Genomic DNA, 16,478 nt, shown 5'->3' with positions numbered 1-16,478 from the left:
TTGTCTGAAAGAGACAAATAAATTACTTTTAACAAGATACAACGATAGAGCTCCTCACTTCGCCTCGCTCGCGTGTAGCGCCCGTTTGAGCCTGCTCTCCAGCGGCTGATACGGCTCATTCGCCTCCTCTCGTGCCATATCGTTGATCCAGCGCTCATTTGGCTGAATTCTTCTTCCTTTGGACAATTCAGACGCCAGATACAGCCACGAGAGCAAGTTACCCACTGTGCTTACTTCGTCGCTGACGTTCGTGGACGCATATTCCCTCATACGATCGTAGAGCTTTTGGTCAGTCCAAAGTTGGAACAGATGCTCAGCTACAGCATCTGTATCGCTCACGTCTACGAGGAACCCGTTCTTGCCGTGCTGGACCTGCAATGGGATTCCACCGGCCAGCGTTGCAATCACGGGTTTGCCCTTATGCAGAGCCTCCGACACCTTGACCTCAAAACCCTCGCGGGTTGAGAGCTGCAGGGCAATTCTCGCCTTAGACAGTAGCGCGTTGAGCATCTGATCGCTCGGACCGATACGCGCGATGCAGATGAGGTGCTTGAGGTGATTGAGATGCTGGTCGACATACTCTAGGGCGGCGTCGTAGACAATGGTGCCGTCTGGATCATCAACTGACCCATGTCCGCAGATGAGCAGTTTGGGAGGTCTCCAGTCGGGAAGGGAATGACAGAGGAGCTTGTGGAACTTTTCGTATGCGACGAGCACGTCACATATTCCTTTGGAAGGGTCAAACCGCGCAATGTGGGCAATGTATTCCTCTAGGGTTGAGTGAAAGGTCAGAGCGACTCATAAGAGACATCAAGGTTAGAATCTTAGAGGACCTTACCTTCTGGGAACCGAATTGTGGGCATGTACTGCTCTCGACATTGGGAATTGAAGATTCGTCCATAGTAGGAGATGTCCCAGTCACTCATAGGTTTGGTCAATCCGTCTAACCTAATAATTGGTGAGCTAGCAATCATGAAAGTGCCCAGGGGTGCATCTCACCAGTCAGTTGACGCAGGCATGTATCCAACCGTCGACGTGGGAACGTTCTTTGGCACAAACGCACGCACGGGGTGGCTGATGAAGACATCCGCTTGCTTGATGGACTCCCACAAAAGTTCCCAAGCCTCTGCCTGTGGAGTACCCGGCGTGGCGACGAGATCGCTTCTAATCTGGATATGACTTCGGTAAATGACCGGTCTGTCCGGCGTGCGCTTTTTTATCAGAGGGATCAAGAATGGCAACTGCGGGTCATCTATGATGATTACGTTGGCGCCGCCCTCGATAGGATGAACCAAGGGACCATTTCTCTGGAACCAGGGAAGTACTGGCAACTGAGGAAGTAACGGGGCATGCTTCTCAAACCACTCAGGCAACCACTCAGGAGCTGGCGGTCCGGCTCTCTTGAGCCAGAAGCGGTCTGCATTCTCATGGACCCAATCGCGGACAATATCCCTTTCTTCTGGTGTGAAACGCGTGCCCGGGGGGGCTACACCTTGAAGTATATTGTGGTTGTTCTTGGTGATGCGGAAGACGCCAGGCCTGGGTTTCGGGACATACCTGCACAGTAATGAGATCAACAGTGCATGGCATAATATAAGCTCGCTGCAAACGGGCGAACCTGGGGGCGAACGTACCATTCCAAATCCACTCCGAGTACCTTTGCAAGCCGGACAAGGGCATGGCGCATCAGGGCAACACCGCCACCCTGCGGGGTTGCGCTGAAGAACGCTATCTTCACTCGCCGTTTTTTGAGGTCACTGGCAAACTTATTGACTGCGGACCAGGTTGCCGGCCCCACCGTCTTCTCGTAGTCCAAGGGTCTCGTCAACTTGACATGGAACGCAGCGTCAACTTCAACAACGCCCCGGCTGCCAATCTCTAGGACCGGGGCTTGGCTGGGACCAAAGAACCTACAGCCAGTGAGAAGAGAGCAGTTACTAAATTTAAGAAGTCGAGGGATGCTACTACTTGCCTGATACACTTCCTTGCCATCGACTCAGCCTGTTCGTCCAGCGATTTGAATGGCAATTGCTCATCGTATGAACCCCAACTAACCTTCTCCTCCACCTTCCGGAGTACGATGGGTATGATGTCCAGCTCAAGCCAAAGGCGAGCACACAAATTAGGACACCGTTCAGCCAAGTCAGTCGACATGGCCAAGCCGATGAACTTCTCGGCATGGTCTTGTTGATATTCTCTCGCTGTCACGATGATATGATCTGTGATCACGGCCCAATCTGGATGCAGGTTACCGGAGGAGATATCATGCTGTGCGTAGTCTAGCATGTATGAGCTGTCACGAACAGCGACAGCGAGTGTGACTCTCCTATTGGCGAAGTGGTAATTAACAGCAATGCCGGCGTATATGGCCTGTCAGAGTAAGTCAGAGTGATGCTCGCCCTTAATTTGTTGTTTTCAACAGTGCCAATGGGACAGCGTCATACGTGGTATGGTGGCCCATCCCAGGTGTACTCTCCGAGGTCGCTCTTCAGTTGGCGCATCTGGTGTGCAGACGGCCGCCGCTGGAAGCTTTCGCAAGTGACAGGAGGAGCTGCGACCGCTGTCTGGTTATTCACGCTCTGATCACTGGGGTCCATGCTTAAATAATATAGCGGGCTATAAATCTTAAGTGCACAACAAAGGTCGTTTCCAGGTAGTATACTCATAGAGGGTTGGACTTCGTCAAGATATATAGTAAAATATCCCGGCAATTTCTCTTCGCATTATTGACTTTCTGATTTCACCATATGATTGGTTCAAACTCTTTCGTGGCAAAATCGATGATAACTCTGACGTAAGTCTAAAATAGTAAACTGACGCCTCTGTAGTAGCATATGATGGGAGCCAAGGTCTCCCCGAAGTTGAAGCTTTAATGACGAACGTCCTCAACAGTCAAAAAGCTTGTTGTGCGCGGGGATTGGGGCGCGAGGGAACCCCCTTGTGTTCGGCAGTGAACATGTGAATGCCAGCAATTTTTGGTTGTTACAAATAGCAACCTCGCATAATTTTGCAGCCGTACACTGTCTGCCTTCCTCGAGGCCTTCTCTTATTGCCGCTGACCTCTCATTTGAACAAACCTTTCGTACCCTGCTCGTACCCTCGTGATGACCGGGGTCATGTGGGGCGAGGTACGCCTTGGAGGTTCTTATGCACTAAGGAGATGGGCGCAAAGACCATCGAACCTTCAACTTCAACATCACGCCATTCACGTGTCGAACCCCCCCGGTCGTGACCGTAGCGGAGTGTCAGACAACTGGCTCCACAGGGATCATTGATGGCACCAGTCAATTGATGAGAATTATCTAAAGAACAAAAGAAATTGAACAGCCATGTGTTCGGGCAGAGCTATTTAAGCTCATGTCGTTAGGATTGGAATCCTTGATGCGACAAGTTGGATGTGAAACCGGATACACGACCCCAAAGTATGAGCCGAGTTTCATATCCAGTCGCACGAACCTAATGGTGATATGCGACACAGAGGCTTCGGGCAGCTCATGGGACAGATCCTTGCAGCCGGTTGGATACGTAACTTCGCGTCATTTTGAAGAGCTTGAATGGCAAGAATAATATTTGCCTCATTATTTGATGGTGGCATGTTTTATGGTTAGGGAAACTTTAATCAAATGAAGAGAGGTGAGGTTGAGGGATTTTTGATCGCTTCGCTTGTGCAGTCGGCTCGCTCATCATATACGTTAGAATTTATTCAAGGTTGAAGACGAAGTGTCATTTGGATGTGTTGGCTTTGAGGGGCGGGGTTCGGAAACTCCTCGGAACTTTTGTATGGACAACGATCTCGAATGCCTCGAATAATCTTCTATCACCTCCACTTCCAATTGACTGTACCCGCTCCCTCCAAAATGGCACATAGCGGTTCTGCGCATCAGATCATATCTGTTCTCGTCCTTTCTAGGGGAACTTGCCTGTGCTGTAATTGTCCTCGGCCTCCTCAGCCGCCTCATTTATTCTTGCCACCATCGCCGGGGCGAGCGCCGATGGACGGATCATCTACACCATGGTCGTCGCAGGCATCGCATTGTGTACTCCATCTTTCTTTTCCCGCCCTTCGATACTCTTTTCTTGAGCTTCCCGTTTGACCACTTCAGTCAGTCAGTATTTATTACGCCCGGGAGAACGGATCTCATAGGGCCGATGACTACGCTAAGCTGTCTTCGCTTCCCCGCTCTTCATCCGGACCACCCAAGAGAGCCCCACCCTTCTTGCCAGCTCGTCTCTTTTCCAGCCCCGCTTGCTTGACTCTGCTTGACAGGCCTGCTTGAAGGCCGATTTCTCCAAGTGTTCAGCATCGTTTGACCACTTGTTTGTAATGTGGCTTGTGGCATTTTGCCTGCTCGAGACCGCTTGCCCCTCCTTCCCTTTATCATCATACTCCTTGTGGGGAGACCACTAGCGGACCGCCTCTGCCCGCTGGTATTATGACTATTGGGGGGGGGCTAGTACTGGGGCTAGTACTTGGGCCGTTTCTGGCGTGTCGTAGCCTTTTCGTTCATTGCCTGCTTGCCCACCTTCTGGGCGGCATTCTTAGTCCTCGCCCCGCGTCTAGCTACTTGCCGCCGTGTCCACTCTCATCAAACCTTTTTCTCTCCCGTTCCCATCTCCAAGAATCCCCGATAGCGGAAAAGTCCTGAACATCTTCCGTTCAGACCCTTATCGCGAACACGAAAGCGACACCCTTTGGCCCATCGCCAGCATAAGCTTTTTTTGGTGCTGACCGGCTGCATGCGTGGATTCATCACGATCATCTCATTTAATATTTTGAGAGTCCTCCCTTTGACTTTGAGTACCTTCGTCGCGGGCCACGAGACAGCGGCCACAGAATCCACACGCCACTTACCCGTACAAGCATCATAGATAACCCCGCCGGGCACCTTTCGCTATGAAAGACAGATGTCAACTTCGCTGCCTAGCTATTCAACCTGTACGTGACAAGCTTCTCGTGTCGTCGCTTCGCAGCGAATTAGAGACAATGCCAGACATGCCTAGTACCGAGGCGTCCAAAGAGGCTCTTTGCGAATGGCTAACATGAGTGCACGGTGACAATTGTTCCACACATTGGGCTTGTTAATTTGACGCCCCGGCCATGATTTCGTTATTGTTGCTGGAGGAGATGCGGAGACACGGATATCCCTAGTGGAAGCTCGCCGAAAGCCAAATATGCATGGTTTTGTTTACCTACACGAAACTTTCTGCTAGCCTTATTACGTCTGAATTGAGGGGAGCCCAATGTTACTGATATTTATCCTGTGTCCCCCGATTCGATGGCTATCCAATTCTCATAATTAAGCATCCTTTTTTTATTAGGATGTTTCTTGATGCAATAGCATTTCAGATAGCCAATTGCCTTCAATTCGCTTTAAGATGGCTTCATCTCAGGCGAACGATGATGAGATCAGCCTAGCGACCTCACAAGTCAATGTTAGGCACTCTGAAGAGATTCTGAACGAGTCCGACGATGCATCATCTCATAATTCTGAAGGGTCCACTACTTACGAGGATGGAGGAAGCAATTCCCGAAGCCCCGGTTCTAAGGCACCCATCTCGAAGGCACGCCCAGGATTTCACCGGACAGAAACCAGGCCCGTGATTGAGGACAACGACAGAAACGAGATTTTTCGGATTGCTACGGCGCTTTCCCGTCGCCATTCCGTCGCCACCGCCGGTGAAGGCCCGTCTCGCGTCCACACGCTCATTACTTATGATGAAGACTCCCCGGCTTTGGACCCGCAAAGCGATGAATTCAGCTTGGAGAAGTGGCTCCAGAATTTCGTCAAGACCCTTCGCGAGCAGAACATCACGGCGGAGCAGACTGGCGTGGCGTTCAAGGATCTCAATGTCACAGGTACGGGAGCTGCTGTCCAGGTCCAAGAGACGGTTGCATCGGTGCTGCTCGCTCCTCTACGACTCGGCGAATTTTTCAGCTTCGGAAAGAAGGAACACAAACAGATTCTCAGAAACTTTGATGGTCTGATTAAAAGTGGCGAGCTTCTGATTATTCTGGGTAGACCGGGATCCGGATGCAGCACTCTTCTCAAGTCGCTTTGCGGAGAGCTCCATGGCTTGAGCGTGGATGAAAAATCCACGATTCATTACGATGGAATTCCCCAGAAACTTATGAAGAAGGAGTTCAAGGGCGAAGCCATCTACAATCAGGAGGTAAGAGAAGTCGGCTGTCAACACTGTGAAATGATGCTAACTTGGACGTACAGGTTGACCGACACTTCCCTCACCTCACGGTTGGGCAGACCTTGGAGTTTGCCGCCTCTGTTCGAACGCCATCTCACCGAATCAATAACATGAGCCGCAGGGATTTTGTACAATATGTCGCCAAGGTTGTCATGGCTGCGTTTGGTCTCAGCCATACCTACAACACCAAAGTGGGCAATGACTTCATCCGCGGCATCTCCGGCGGAGAGAGAAAGCGAGTATCTCTCGCTGAGATGGTCCTCTCCGCTTCCCCTTTCTCTGCTTGGGATAATAGCACTCGTGGTCTCGACTCAGCTACTGCCCTCAAGTTCGTCTCTGCATTGAGAATGGCTGCCGACATGGGTGGGCGTGCTAATGCTGTGGCAATCTACCAAGCCAGCCAAGCTATATATGATCTCTTCGATAAGACTATCGTGCTCTATGAGGGCCGGCAGATCTACTTTGGCCCAGCAGAGCAGGCCAAGGACTTTTTCCAGAGACAGGGTTGGGATTGTCCCCCGCGTCAAACCACTGGCGACTTTCTCACATCGGTCACCAACCCGATCGAGAGAAAGGCACTACCTGGAATGGAAAACAAGGTCCCGCGAACTCCAAATGAGTTTGAGCAATATTGGCGTGAGTCGCCTGAGTACCGCGTGTTGAAGCAGGATCTTGAGGCGTACGAGGCTGAGTACATGGTCGAGCGCCAGGGAGAGAGTATCGCCCAACTTCGAGGGGTCAAAAATTGGCAGCAGTCCAAACACGCTCGACCAAAATCCCCGTACACTCTAAGCGTCCTGATGCAGGTCCAGCTCTGCACCAAGCGGGCCTATCAACGCATCTGGAATGACCTCTCGGCAACTGGAACACAATGTTTCGTGCTGCTCTTCATGGCTCTCATCATTGGATCCATCTTCTATGGAACGCCCGATGCGACTGCTGGATTCTATGCCAAAGGCTCTGTTTTGTTTATGGCTGTTCTTCTCAATGCGTTAACGGCCATTTCGGAAATCAGCGGTCTTTATGCTCAGCGACCGGTCGTCGAGAAACATGCTTCATTTGCTTTTTACCATCCTGCTTCTGAGGCTGCCGCTGGCATCGTGGCCGATATACCGATCAAATTTGCTACTGCGTCTGTCTTCAACATTGTGCTCTACTTTATGGCTGGATTGCAACGAGAGCCAGGCAATTTCTTTCTGTACTTCCTGGTTACTTATATGTCCATGTTTATCATGAGCGCCATCTTCCGGACGATGGCAGCCATCACGAAGACGGTATCTCAGGCCATGACCTTGTCGGGGGTCATGGTTCTTGCCCTCGTTGTCTATGTCGGATTCACTATTTACCCTCCGGAAATGAAGGTTTGGTTCTCCTGGATTCGGTGGATCAACCCAATATATTATGCTTTCGAGATTCTTGTCGCCAATGAATTCCACGGCCGTCAATTTATCTGCTCTAGTATCATCCCGCCTTATACGCCTCTTATCGGAAACTCGTGGATTTGCGCTGTTACTGGCGCTGTCGCTGGTCAGGATTATGTGAGCGGAGATGCCTTCATTGCCGAACAATATGAGTACTACTACTCCAATGTCTGGAGGAACTTTGGTATTCTTTGGGCTTTTCTTGTCGGTTTCATGGCCATCTACTTTGTCGCCATCGAGCTCAATTCCTCAACAAGCAGCACTGCCGAGGCTCTTGTCTTCCGAAGGGGTGGTGTGCCGGCTCATTTGCGCATCGGTCAAAAGCAATCTCCCAAGGATGAAGAGACGCCAGTGGATTCAACCAGCAAGGGGAGCGCCACTGGTGAAGGCGTCAAGGCAATCGAACCTCAGAAGGATATTTTTACCTGGCGCAATGTTGTATATGACATTGAGATCAAGAAAGAGCAAAGACAGCTTCTCGATCACGTCTCTGGTTGGGTCAAGCCAGGCACGTTAACTGCGCTGATGGGTGTCAGTGGTGCTGGAAAGACAACATTGTTGGATGTGCTCGCGCAACGTGTGAGCATGGGTGTCGTCACTGGCGATATGCTTGTGAATGGCAAGCCTTTTGATGCTAGCTTTCAGCGCAAGACGGGCTACGTGCAACAGCAAGGTACGTAAGATGAGCTGGGGTTATGACATTTTCTGACACCTTTTCAGACTTGCACCTCGAAACTGCCACTGTCCGCGAGAGTCTACAATTTAGCGCAATGCTAAGGCAACCGAAGTCCGTCAGCAAGAAAGAAAAGTACGGGTTCGTCGAAGAGGTAATCAAAATGCTCAACATGGAGGAGTACGCAGACGCCGTCGTCGGTGTTCCAGGCGAGGGTCTCAATGTCGAGCAGCGAAAACTCCTGACCATTGGAGTTGAACTGGCCGCAAAGCCAAAGCTGCTTCTTTTCCTCGATGAACCCACCAGTGGTCTTGATTCACAGAGTTCTTGGGCCATCTGCTCGTTCCTGCGAAAGCTGGCCAACTCTGGACAGGCTGTGTTGTGTACCGTCCATCAGCCAAGTGCGATTCTCTTTCAGGAATTCGATCGTCTACTCTTCCTGGCCAAAGGTGGCAAGACTGTATACTTTGGAAATATCGGAGTCAACTCGCACACCATGTTAGACTATTTCGAGTCGAAGGGAGCCCGAAAGTGCGGCGAGGAAGAAAACCCGGCCGAGTATCTTCTGGAAATTGGCAATAGCGGATCCAACGGCGAGGGCAAAGACTGGCACACCGTCTGGAAGGAAAGTGAAGAACGGGCGGCCGTCGAAACCGAGATTGATAGAATCCATGCCGAGAAACAGACTGAAAAGGTGGCAGGAGAAGACGACCCTACCTCCCAGGCCGAGTTCGCGATGCCGTTTGGGTATCAACTTCAAGAAGTTACTTATCGAGTTTTCCAGCAGTATTGGAGGATGCCCAGTTACATCTTTGCCAAATTCCTTCTAGGTATCGCGGCTGGTTTGTTCATTGGATTCTCGTTCTTTGACGCCAATGACACACAGGCCGGAGTGCAGGAGGTCATCTTCGCTGTATTCCTTCTAACGACAATCTTCTCAACTCTCGTACAGCAGGTAAGTGTTAACAAACAAAACTGGTGGTGCTCAAACGATGTCCTAATATGATTTATAGATTCAACCGCTTTTCATCACGCAACGATCGCTGTACGAAGTCCGAGAACGCCCAAGCAAGGCGTACTCGTGGAAGGCATTCATCATTGCCAATATCATCGTGGAAATTCCCTATCAGATCATTACCGGGGTTCTCATTTACGCCTGCTTCTACTACCCAGTTATGGGCATCCAAAGCTCTGCCCGGCAGGGACTGATCCTTCTCTTTGTCATCCAGCTTTTTATCTACGCCAGTTCCTTTGCACATATGACTATTGCCGTTATGCCGGATGCGCAGACGGCAGCCAGTATCGTTATACTGCTTTCTCTGATGAGCACTATTTTCAGTGGTGTACTCCAGACTCCAACTGCTCTTCCAGGATTCTGGATTTTTATGTACCGCGTTTCACCCTTCACGTACTGGATCGGTGGCATCGTATCGACGGCGCTTCATGGTCGACAGATCACCTGTTCGGAGAAAGAGACGTCAGAATTTAACCCACCCAGCGGTTCAAATTGCGGTGAATATCTCGAACCATTCCTCCAAGAAGCCCCCGGAACGCTGCAGAACCCTAACGCGAGGGAACAATGCCGGTATTGCTCAGTTAGCACCGCCGACCAATACCTTGCAGCCTCCCAGATCTACTGGAGTGAGCGATGGCGCAACTACGGGATCTTCTGGGCTTACATCGGCTTCAATATCATCGTGGCGATTGTCTTGTACTACTTTTTCCGGGTGAAGAAGTTGGGCAGACGGTAATGTGGAGGGGTGTGGATCCGAGTACTAAATGGTAATAAATCGCCGAAAGCCGAATGTATTTGCAGTGAGAAGGGAGTAATTGGATATAGCGAATATAATGGTAGTTACTGTGCAGTTACAGACACTTATCAAAATAAGTCTCATTAAAGCTACAGACGAAGCGGGCAATCTGACTCTTATTGGGTATCGCCGGGAATGATGAGAGGAAATATCTCGACTGGTTGACCCTAGCGAGATTCCCAAACATCACGGGTTCCTCTGGGTCAAGGGAAAGCCAGGGACAGGAAAATCGACACTAATGAAATTTGCCCTGGCTCAAGCTCGAAGGACGATGAAGGACAGCGTCATCCTCTCATTCTTTTCAATGCACGTGGCGAGAAGCTGGAGAAATCCACATTGGCATGTATCGGTCCCTCCTCTTCCAGCTCCTAGAAGGCGTTCCCGGCCCTGAGGCCATATTCGACTCACTTCGCCTGACTATGTGGCCGCGAGATGGCCGGATGGAGTGGACTGTCGAATTAGTCAAGGATCTCTTTGGGCAAGCCATACAACTTCTTGGCCGGTCATATGTCGTTTACTTCATCGATGCGCTGGATGAGTGCGACGAAGACCAGATTCGAGACATGGTGTCATTTTTCGAGCATATTGGCGAGCTGGCCATGGCCTCCAATATCCGGTTTCAAGTCTGCTTCTCAGCTGACACTATCCTCACATTGCCATCGGTCACGGAAGAGAGATGGTCTTGGAGGGCCAGGAAAGCCACGATCAAGTCATTGCCGAACTATGTCGACAGCGAGCTCAAGATCGGACGCAGAAAAGTCACGGCGGAGATCTGAGCTGAACTGCAGGCCAAGGCGTCAGGTGTCTTCATGTGGGTTGTCCTAGTTGTAGACATCCTTATTAAGGAACATGACCGCGGACGCCTACACGCTTTACGCAAACGACTTCGAGAAATTCCTGCTGGCTTGCATGATCTCTTCCGGGATATACTTACTCGAGATGCTCGGGACAGAGACGAGTTGGTCCTATGCATTCAATGGGTCCTTTTTGCAGAAAGGCCCTTGAGGCCAGAAGGACTGTACTTTGCAGTTCTCGCCGGGACAGACCCCGAATCATTGGGGCCCTGGGATCAGGAGCTCACTACCCTTGTCACCATTCAGAGGTTCATACTAGATTCCTCCAAAGGACTAGCTGAAACCACTAAGTCGACGTCTCCAGTTGTCCAGTTCATCCATAAGTCGATGCGGGATTTCCTTCTCAAGGACAACGGCCTTCGGGAGATCTGGCCGAAGATAAGGAACTGGTTTCAAGGGCAAAGTCATCAACAACTGAAAGAATGTTGCCTAAGGTACATTTGTGCCGATATTGCTGGATCTCTAAGTCTCCCTGAATCACTTCTTCAGGTCTTCCCCCTAGAAGCGACCAAGGAGCGATATGAAAACCCGTTCTTTGCAGCACTTGTCAACGGAAGTAACGATCTAGTCCTGGCGCTTGCGGAACTTGACTTACAAAAAAGCATGGTCCCGTCAACCCCATTCCGGAGACTTTGTCAGAGCTTCTTGGAGAACCCAAACCAAATCCCAAATCTTGGGCGCGATTCCTGGTCTACTAAAAAGCTACTCTTAAAATCTGTACAAAAGGGTGAAACGGACATTGTTCGATTATTACTTGCTACGGGCAAAGCGGATCCAAACAGCCGTGATGATAGAGGGAGATGCCGCTGCATGGTGCGGCCGATACCGGCTGCTTGGGCGTGATAAAGCTGCTCATCGAGGCGGGCGCCGACAAGAATGCCAAGGGACGTGATGGGCGGACGCCGCTACACTGTGCCACCGAAAGAGGCCACTTGAACGTCGCGAGACTACTCGAATAAGAACTTAACCACCTCCCCGCCCACCCTCGCTTTTATACCTAGACCTAGTTTTTCTCGGAAGTAGGCTGATGTTTTCTTCAATCTGTGTGTTGACTCGCTCGATCTTTAAGAAATGTTGCCGAGCACGGTATCGCTGAACCCGGAGATTAGCTAGGTCTTGTCGCGATATTGAGGGGTCCTTCCAAGGACGGCCAGGTCTTAAGGCTAGGGGTCGTTCTCTAGGCGTGCGGGTGGTTCCTGTGGCTGATACGCGAGAACTCGTGCCGTTAGTAGCAGGCAACTCGGTGACCGATTCCCCCAAGTGTTCAGTGTCCTACCTTCGGCGGCTGAAGCGCATCCTGGTATTAGTGGTGGCACGAGGTTAGATGCTGAGAGTTAGTCAAGGCTGCCGTTACTGTAGTCTTAACCATTCTGTTAACCCCTTGTTTGATTCACTCTCACGCTATCTTGCTTCCGTTTGAAGTCGGCCTGTTGCGAGCGCAAACTTCACCGTCTCTCTGACAGCACTGATATTCGGTGCCCAGTTATCGGGGTTCTGCGCTGCTTTGCCTCCCAGGTGAAATAACAGGCTTCCTCTACCATCAACGCTGTGTTGGAGAATACTTGACACACAGGACGAAGCATCATCTAGTCAACCATTGCAGAAAAGAAAACCCTCCTCGAAAAGTCACGTTTCATCAAGCCACAGTAGCGCCATGATTACCAGGGAAAGGTACGTCTTATCGAGACAAAGGTGAACACAATAAACCTCTATTACCTAATCCAGTCTATAATGTCGGGGACCCATACATGTACGTCTAGGCTTACCTCAGGTACTCAGACCCACTCACTAAGCGCTCAGATCAAGTGCTTCTGTGAGAGGGCCTGAGTGGTTTCCGACGCGTTTTGGTGTGAGTGCGACTGGCTCTTTCGTGGTGATATTGCACAAGAACGGGTTCCAATTCAACAAAAAAACACATGAGCAGATACCTGGGGCCTGTAGGATTTTATGAAATATTAACTGTAAAGAAAAGTGTCGAATGAAGGCGCTATGCCTTGATGGCGTTCACTTCTCCTCTGCATAGCCGCACTCACTGCACCCATTTCGTATGGGAGATAGTCGCACTCGCACCAAAACACGTCGGAAACCACTCAGGCCCTCTCACAGAAGCACGTGATCTGTGCGCTTAGTGAGTGGGTCTGAGTACCTGAGGTAACGTCTAGGCGTACAAATAAGGTCACGTGATATCTCATACGTCTAGGCGTACAAATAAGATCCGTTATGTAAGAGGCATGTGTGTGTTAGAATGAGGATAGGAATTGACAAGGGTAAGGATCACAAGTATCGTGAATAACTTCACGGTCAACATGAACCCCACACCACAACGAGCGTTAGGCAACAGCCTGCTGCCTATGGGATCGGCAGACTGACCACAGGTATAAGAGACCAACTCTTGTCACTCCTTAGATAGAAGAACAAGCACAATGAAGTCTCTTCTGATCACACCCACTGTTGCACACCTCGTCTTTTGAGAAAGTGGCCTTATGTTCCATATGCCTCTACCCAGATTGTCACAAGAGTGCACCCCAAGAGTCAGAGTGGTGTTACAGATCTGTTGCAGGTTCGGCAGGTCTCGTATCACACCCTCGTCTTGTCGAATATAATGAGGACGAGGAAGGACGAAGACGAGAGGGGAGTTAGATCAATCAACAATCTATTCCTTTCCATCTTGAGATCATCATTCATCTTGACTTACCACCCTCGTATCCGACACCTTATTGCAAAGGGGGCTTCACACCGCCAATTGGCCCTCTAATCCGACGATCAACAGCTTCGTCAGCATCAATTCCAGCTGCCGCGCCTTGCTTCCGATAAAATGGATCCAATTGACGACTCTCACGGCTTCCCTGATGATGTTCTTCCTCCTGAGGGCCAATTCACCTCACGAGAGGAACTGGCCGCAGCAATTAACGCTTGGGCAGCGCCCCGAGGCTACGCCTTTATCTCCCAAAGGTCCACGAAGAGCTCCACTGGGAGAGCTATAGTTACCTTCATCTGTGATCGTGGAGGAGGGCCTGCACCCTCTGCAACCTCTAAGAAGCAGATCCGGAAGACCGCATCACGTCGTACAGGATGTCTCTTCTCTGTGATAGCAAAGGAGAGCCTATGTGGGACTCAATGGGCTCTCAGGCATCGTCCTAGCCCTCGCTTCCACCAGCATAATCACCCCCCAAGCTTGAGCCCAGTGGCACATCCAGTACTTCGCCAACTATCACGCCCAGATGAATCAACGGTCTATCGACTCTCTGACGCCGGCATCATGCCAAGGGAGATCAGATCCTATTTACGCACGAGCTCAGATATACTCGCCACACAGCAAGATATCTACAACTGCATTGCACGGGGCAAGCGGCAGCTTGCAGAGGGTCAAAGCAACATACATGCCCTTGCTGATCAACTCAACAATGAGGGCTTCTGGAGCGAGATTCGCCTTGACGAGACTGGCAGGGTTACGGCAGTCTTATTTGCACATCCGCAGTCACTGGGATACCTTAAGTCATATCCTGAGGTGCTTCTATTGGACTGTACGTATAAGACCAATAAGTACAGGATGCCCCTTCTTGATATAGTTGGTGTTGATGCTTGTCAATACTCCTTCTGTATTGCATTTGCGTTCCTTGGCGGCGAGGAAGAAGAGGACTTCGTCTGGGCTCTTGGAAGGCTGCGGCATATGTATGAGCTTCACGGTATAGCTATTCCTTCTGTGATCCTCACAGATCGCTGCCTGGCTTGTATGAACGCCCTTTCCTCCTCTTCTTGTTTCCCCGAGTCAGCCTTAATCTTATGCCTATGGCATATTAATAAGGCCATCTTGACCCATTGCATGCCCGCATTTACTCAGGATAAAAGCAATCCTCGAGGGCAAGAAGAGTGGAAGCAATTCTATGCCTCGTGGCATGAGATCGTTGCCTCAACGACCGAGGATATATATAACGAGAGGCTCGAGGAGTGGAAGAAGCGCTACCTTCCTGTGTATGTTGAAGAGGTGGGCTATATCATGGAGACCTGGCTGGATCCCTATAAAGAGAAATTCATCAAGGCTTGGATTCACCAACACCTCCACTTCGAGCAATTTGTTACATCACGGGCCGAGGGCATTCATCGGCTTATTAAGAGCCATCCGAAACACTCTCAGGTCGATCTCTTTGAGGCCTGGAGGGTCATTAAGCTTGTTTTGTCGAACCAGCTTTCTGAACTGAAGGCCAAGCAGGCCAAGCAGCATATCACCACACCTCTTGACGTATCTGGGGTATTATATGGCAATATCCGCGGCTGGATCTCACATGAAGCCCTGCGGAAGGTTGATGCTCAACGGGCACGGCTACTGAAAGAGCTTCCCGCGTGCACAGGGGTCTTCACGAAGACTCTTGGTCTGCCTTGTGCTCATGACCTTCAGCCTTTATTGGCGCAAGGTCACCCTCTTCAACTACATCATTTCCATTCACATTGGCATCTCCAACGCTCAGGGACCCCCCAGCTTATCATCGAGCCTCGCAAGCTATTTGATCGTCTAGCTGCTAGTTCAACACTGCCATCGTCAAGCACACAGCGCGAGCCTTCTGCATTCGAGCCCATTGAGAAGGCATCACAGCCAAGGGCGCCGTCAAAGTGTTCGAGATGCCATAACCATGGCCACAGGATGAACTCAAAGGCCTGCCCCTTGCGTTATGAACATCTATTAGAGGCTCCACCCCAAGCCACCACGGTAACGCACACGGAGACACATACAGCTACTCGCTCTATAACCCGCTCACTATCCCCGTCATCCCCGTCAGGAGCCTCTGTGTTATCTGAGATTATATACGTAACAACGCATACGACAACGCACACAACAACCCGGGTTGTATCTCCTCCAGCAGCCGAATCAGCAACAACTGCTACGCCAAATATGCCCGCACTACGACCTGATGACCCCCGGGCGATTTACCAACGATATAAAGCAGCACGAGAGGCCTGGTATGCTACATTGCCTCGGGGAGCCATCAAGACCAACCAGCAATACAGGAAGGCCATGAAGCTGCCTACACGTTACTCTAAAACAGAGTATGACTGGTGCCTTGACTATAAGCAAATGGGCAGGCGTTGCAGGGTGGGAAATGGTATGAGAGAGTGGACCAAGGAGGAGATGATGAGTTATCTTGATTGGGATAAGTCCGAGACTGAGCGGGTTGAGAAGAATGTAGAGATAGAGAGGGCGGAGGAGCCTTTCTCAAGGCAGCGAGGCATGCAGCATATATGGGATGCTGCGGAGAGAGATATTGAAGTACAGAGGAGATTATATGGCGATGGGAACCCCCCTAATTAGGTAATACTTAGGTAAGTTAGAGGAAATAAAAGCGTTATGTATTATTGTGAAGATAAAGAAAAGGTAAATCTCTGAGTATTATTCTCATAGCCTAATTGCATCGTTGAATAGAGCTATGGCCGAGTTTACGCGTAGGGTCAAAGGGGCTAAGTCGCGATGGTGACGGGAGGAGGGATTGTGCGTTCTTCACGGCCACGGGCAGACTGATATGTG

General features: G+C 50.5%; 4 protein-coding genes across 4 annotated transcripts; 3 read left to right on the top strand and 1 right to left on the bottom strand.

The window, feature by feature from the left end:
• Positions 1-54: 54 nt before the first annotated feature.
• Positions 55-2,597, bottom strand: MRS44_018004 (uncharacterized protein; the record flags this gene model as incomplete). Its single annotated transcript, XM_065616209.1, has 6 exons — positions 55-770; positions 839-948; positions 1,000-1,557; positions 1,635-1,910; positions 1,982-2,370; positions 2,445-2,597. 6 exons carry the CDS (start codon positions 2,595-2,597, stop codon positions 55-57), a joined length of 2,202 nt encoding a protein of 733 aa, XP_065472281.1.
• Positions 2,598-5,376: 2,779 nt separating this feature from the next.
• On the top strand, positions 5,377-10,046 carry MRS44_018003 (uncharacterized protein; the record flags this gene model as incomplete). The annotated part of the gene is made up of 4 exons (XM_065616208.1): positions 5,377-6,171; positions 6,225-8,295; positions 8,343-9,250; positions 9,309-10,046. The coding sequence occupies 4 exons, from the start codon at positions 5,377-5,379 to the stop codon at positions 10,044-10,046; spliced, it is 4,512 nt and encodes a 1,503-aa protein (XP_065472280.1).
• Positions 10,047-10,447: 401 nt separating this feature from the next.
• Positions 10,448-10,882, top strand: MRS44_018002 (uncharacterized protein; the record flags this gene model as incomplete). The annotated part of the gene is made up of 1 exon (XM_065616207.1): positions 10,448-10,882. The coding sequence occupies one exon, from the start codon at positions 10,448-10,450 to the stop codon at positions 10,880-10,882; it is 435 nt and encodes a 144-aa protein (XP_065472279.1).
• A 2,893-nt stretch (positions 10,883-13,775) lies between these two features.
• MRS44_018001 (uncharacterized protein) lies at positions 13,776-16,265 on the top strand (the record flags this gene model as incomplete). The annotated part of the gene is made up of 1 exon (XM_065616206.1): positions 13,776-16,265. The coding sequence occupies one exon, from the start codon at positions 13,776-13,778 to the stop codon at positions 16,263-16,265; it is 2,490 nt and encodes an 829-aa protein (XP_065472278.1).
• Positions 16,266-16,478: the final 213 nt, after the last annotated feature.

The sequence above is a fragment of the Fusarium solani genome (assembly GCF_023522795.1).
Source record: "Fusarium solani strain SB1 chromosome Unknown bctg00000015, whole genome shotgun sequence".
Classification (NCBI taxonomy): Eukaryota; Fungi; Ascomycota; class Sordariomycetes; order Hypocreales; family Nectriaceae; genus Fusarium; species Fusarium solani.
The sequence above is the reverse complement of the archived record's forward strand: the minus strand, read 5'-3'. Positions and strand labels throughout refer to the sequence as shown.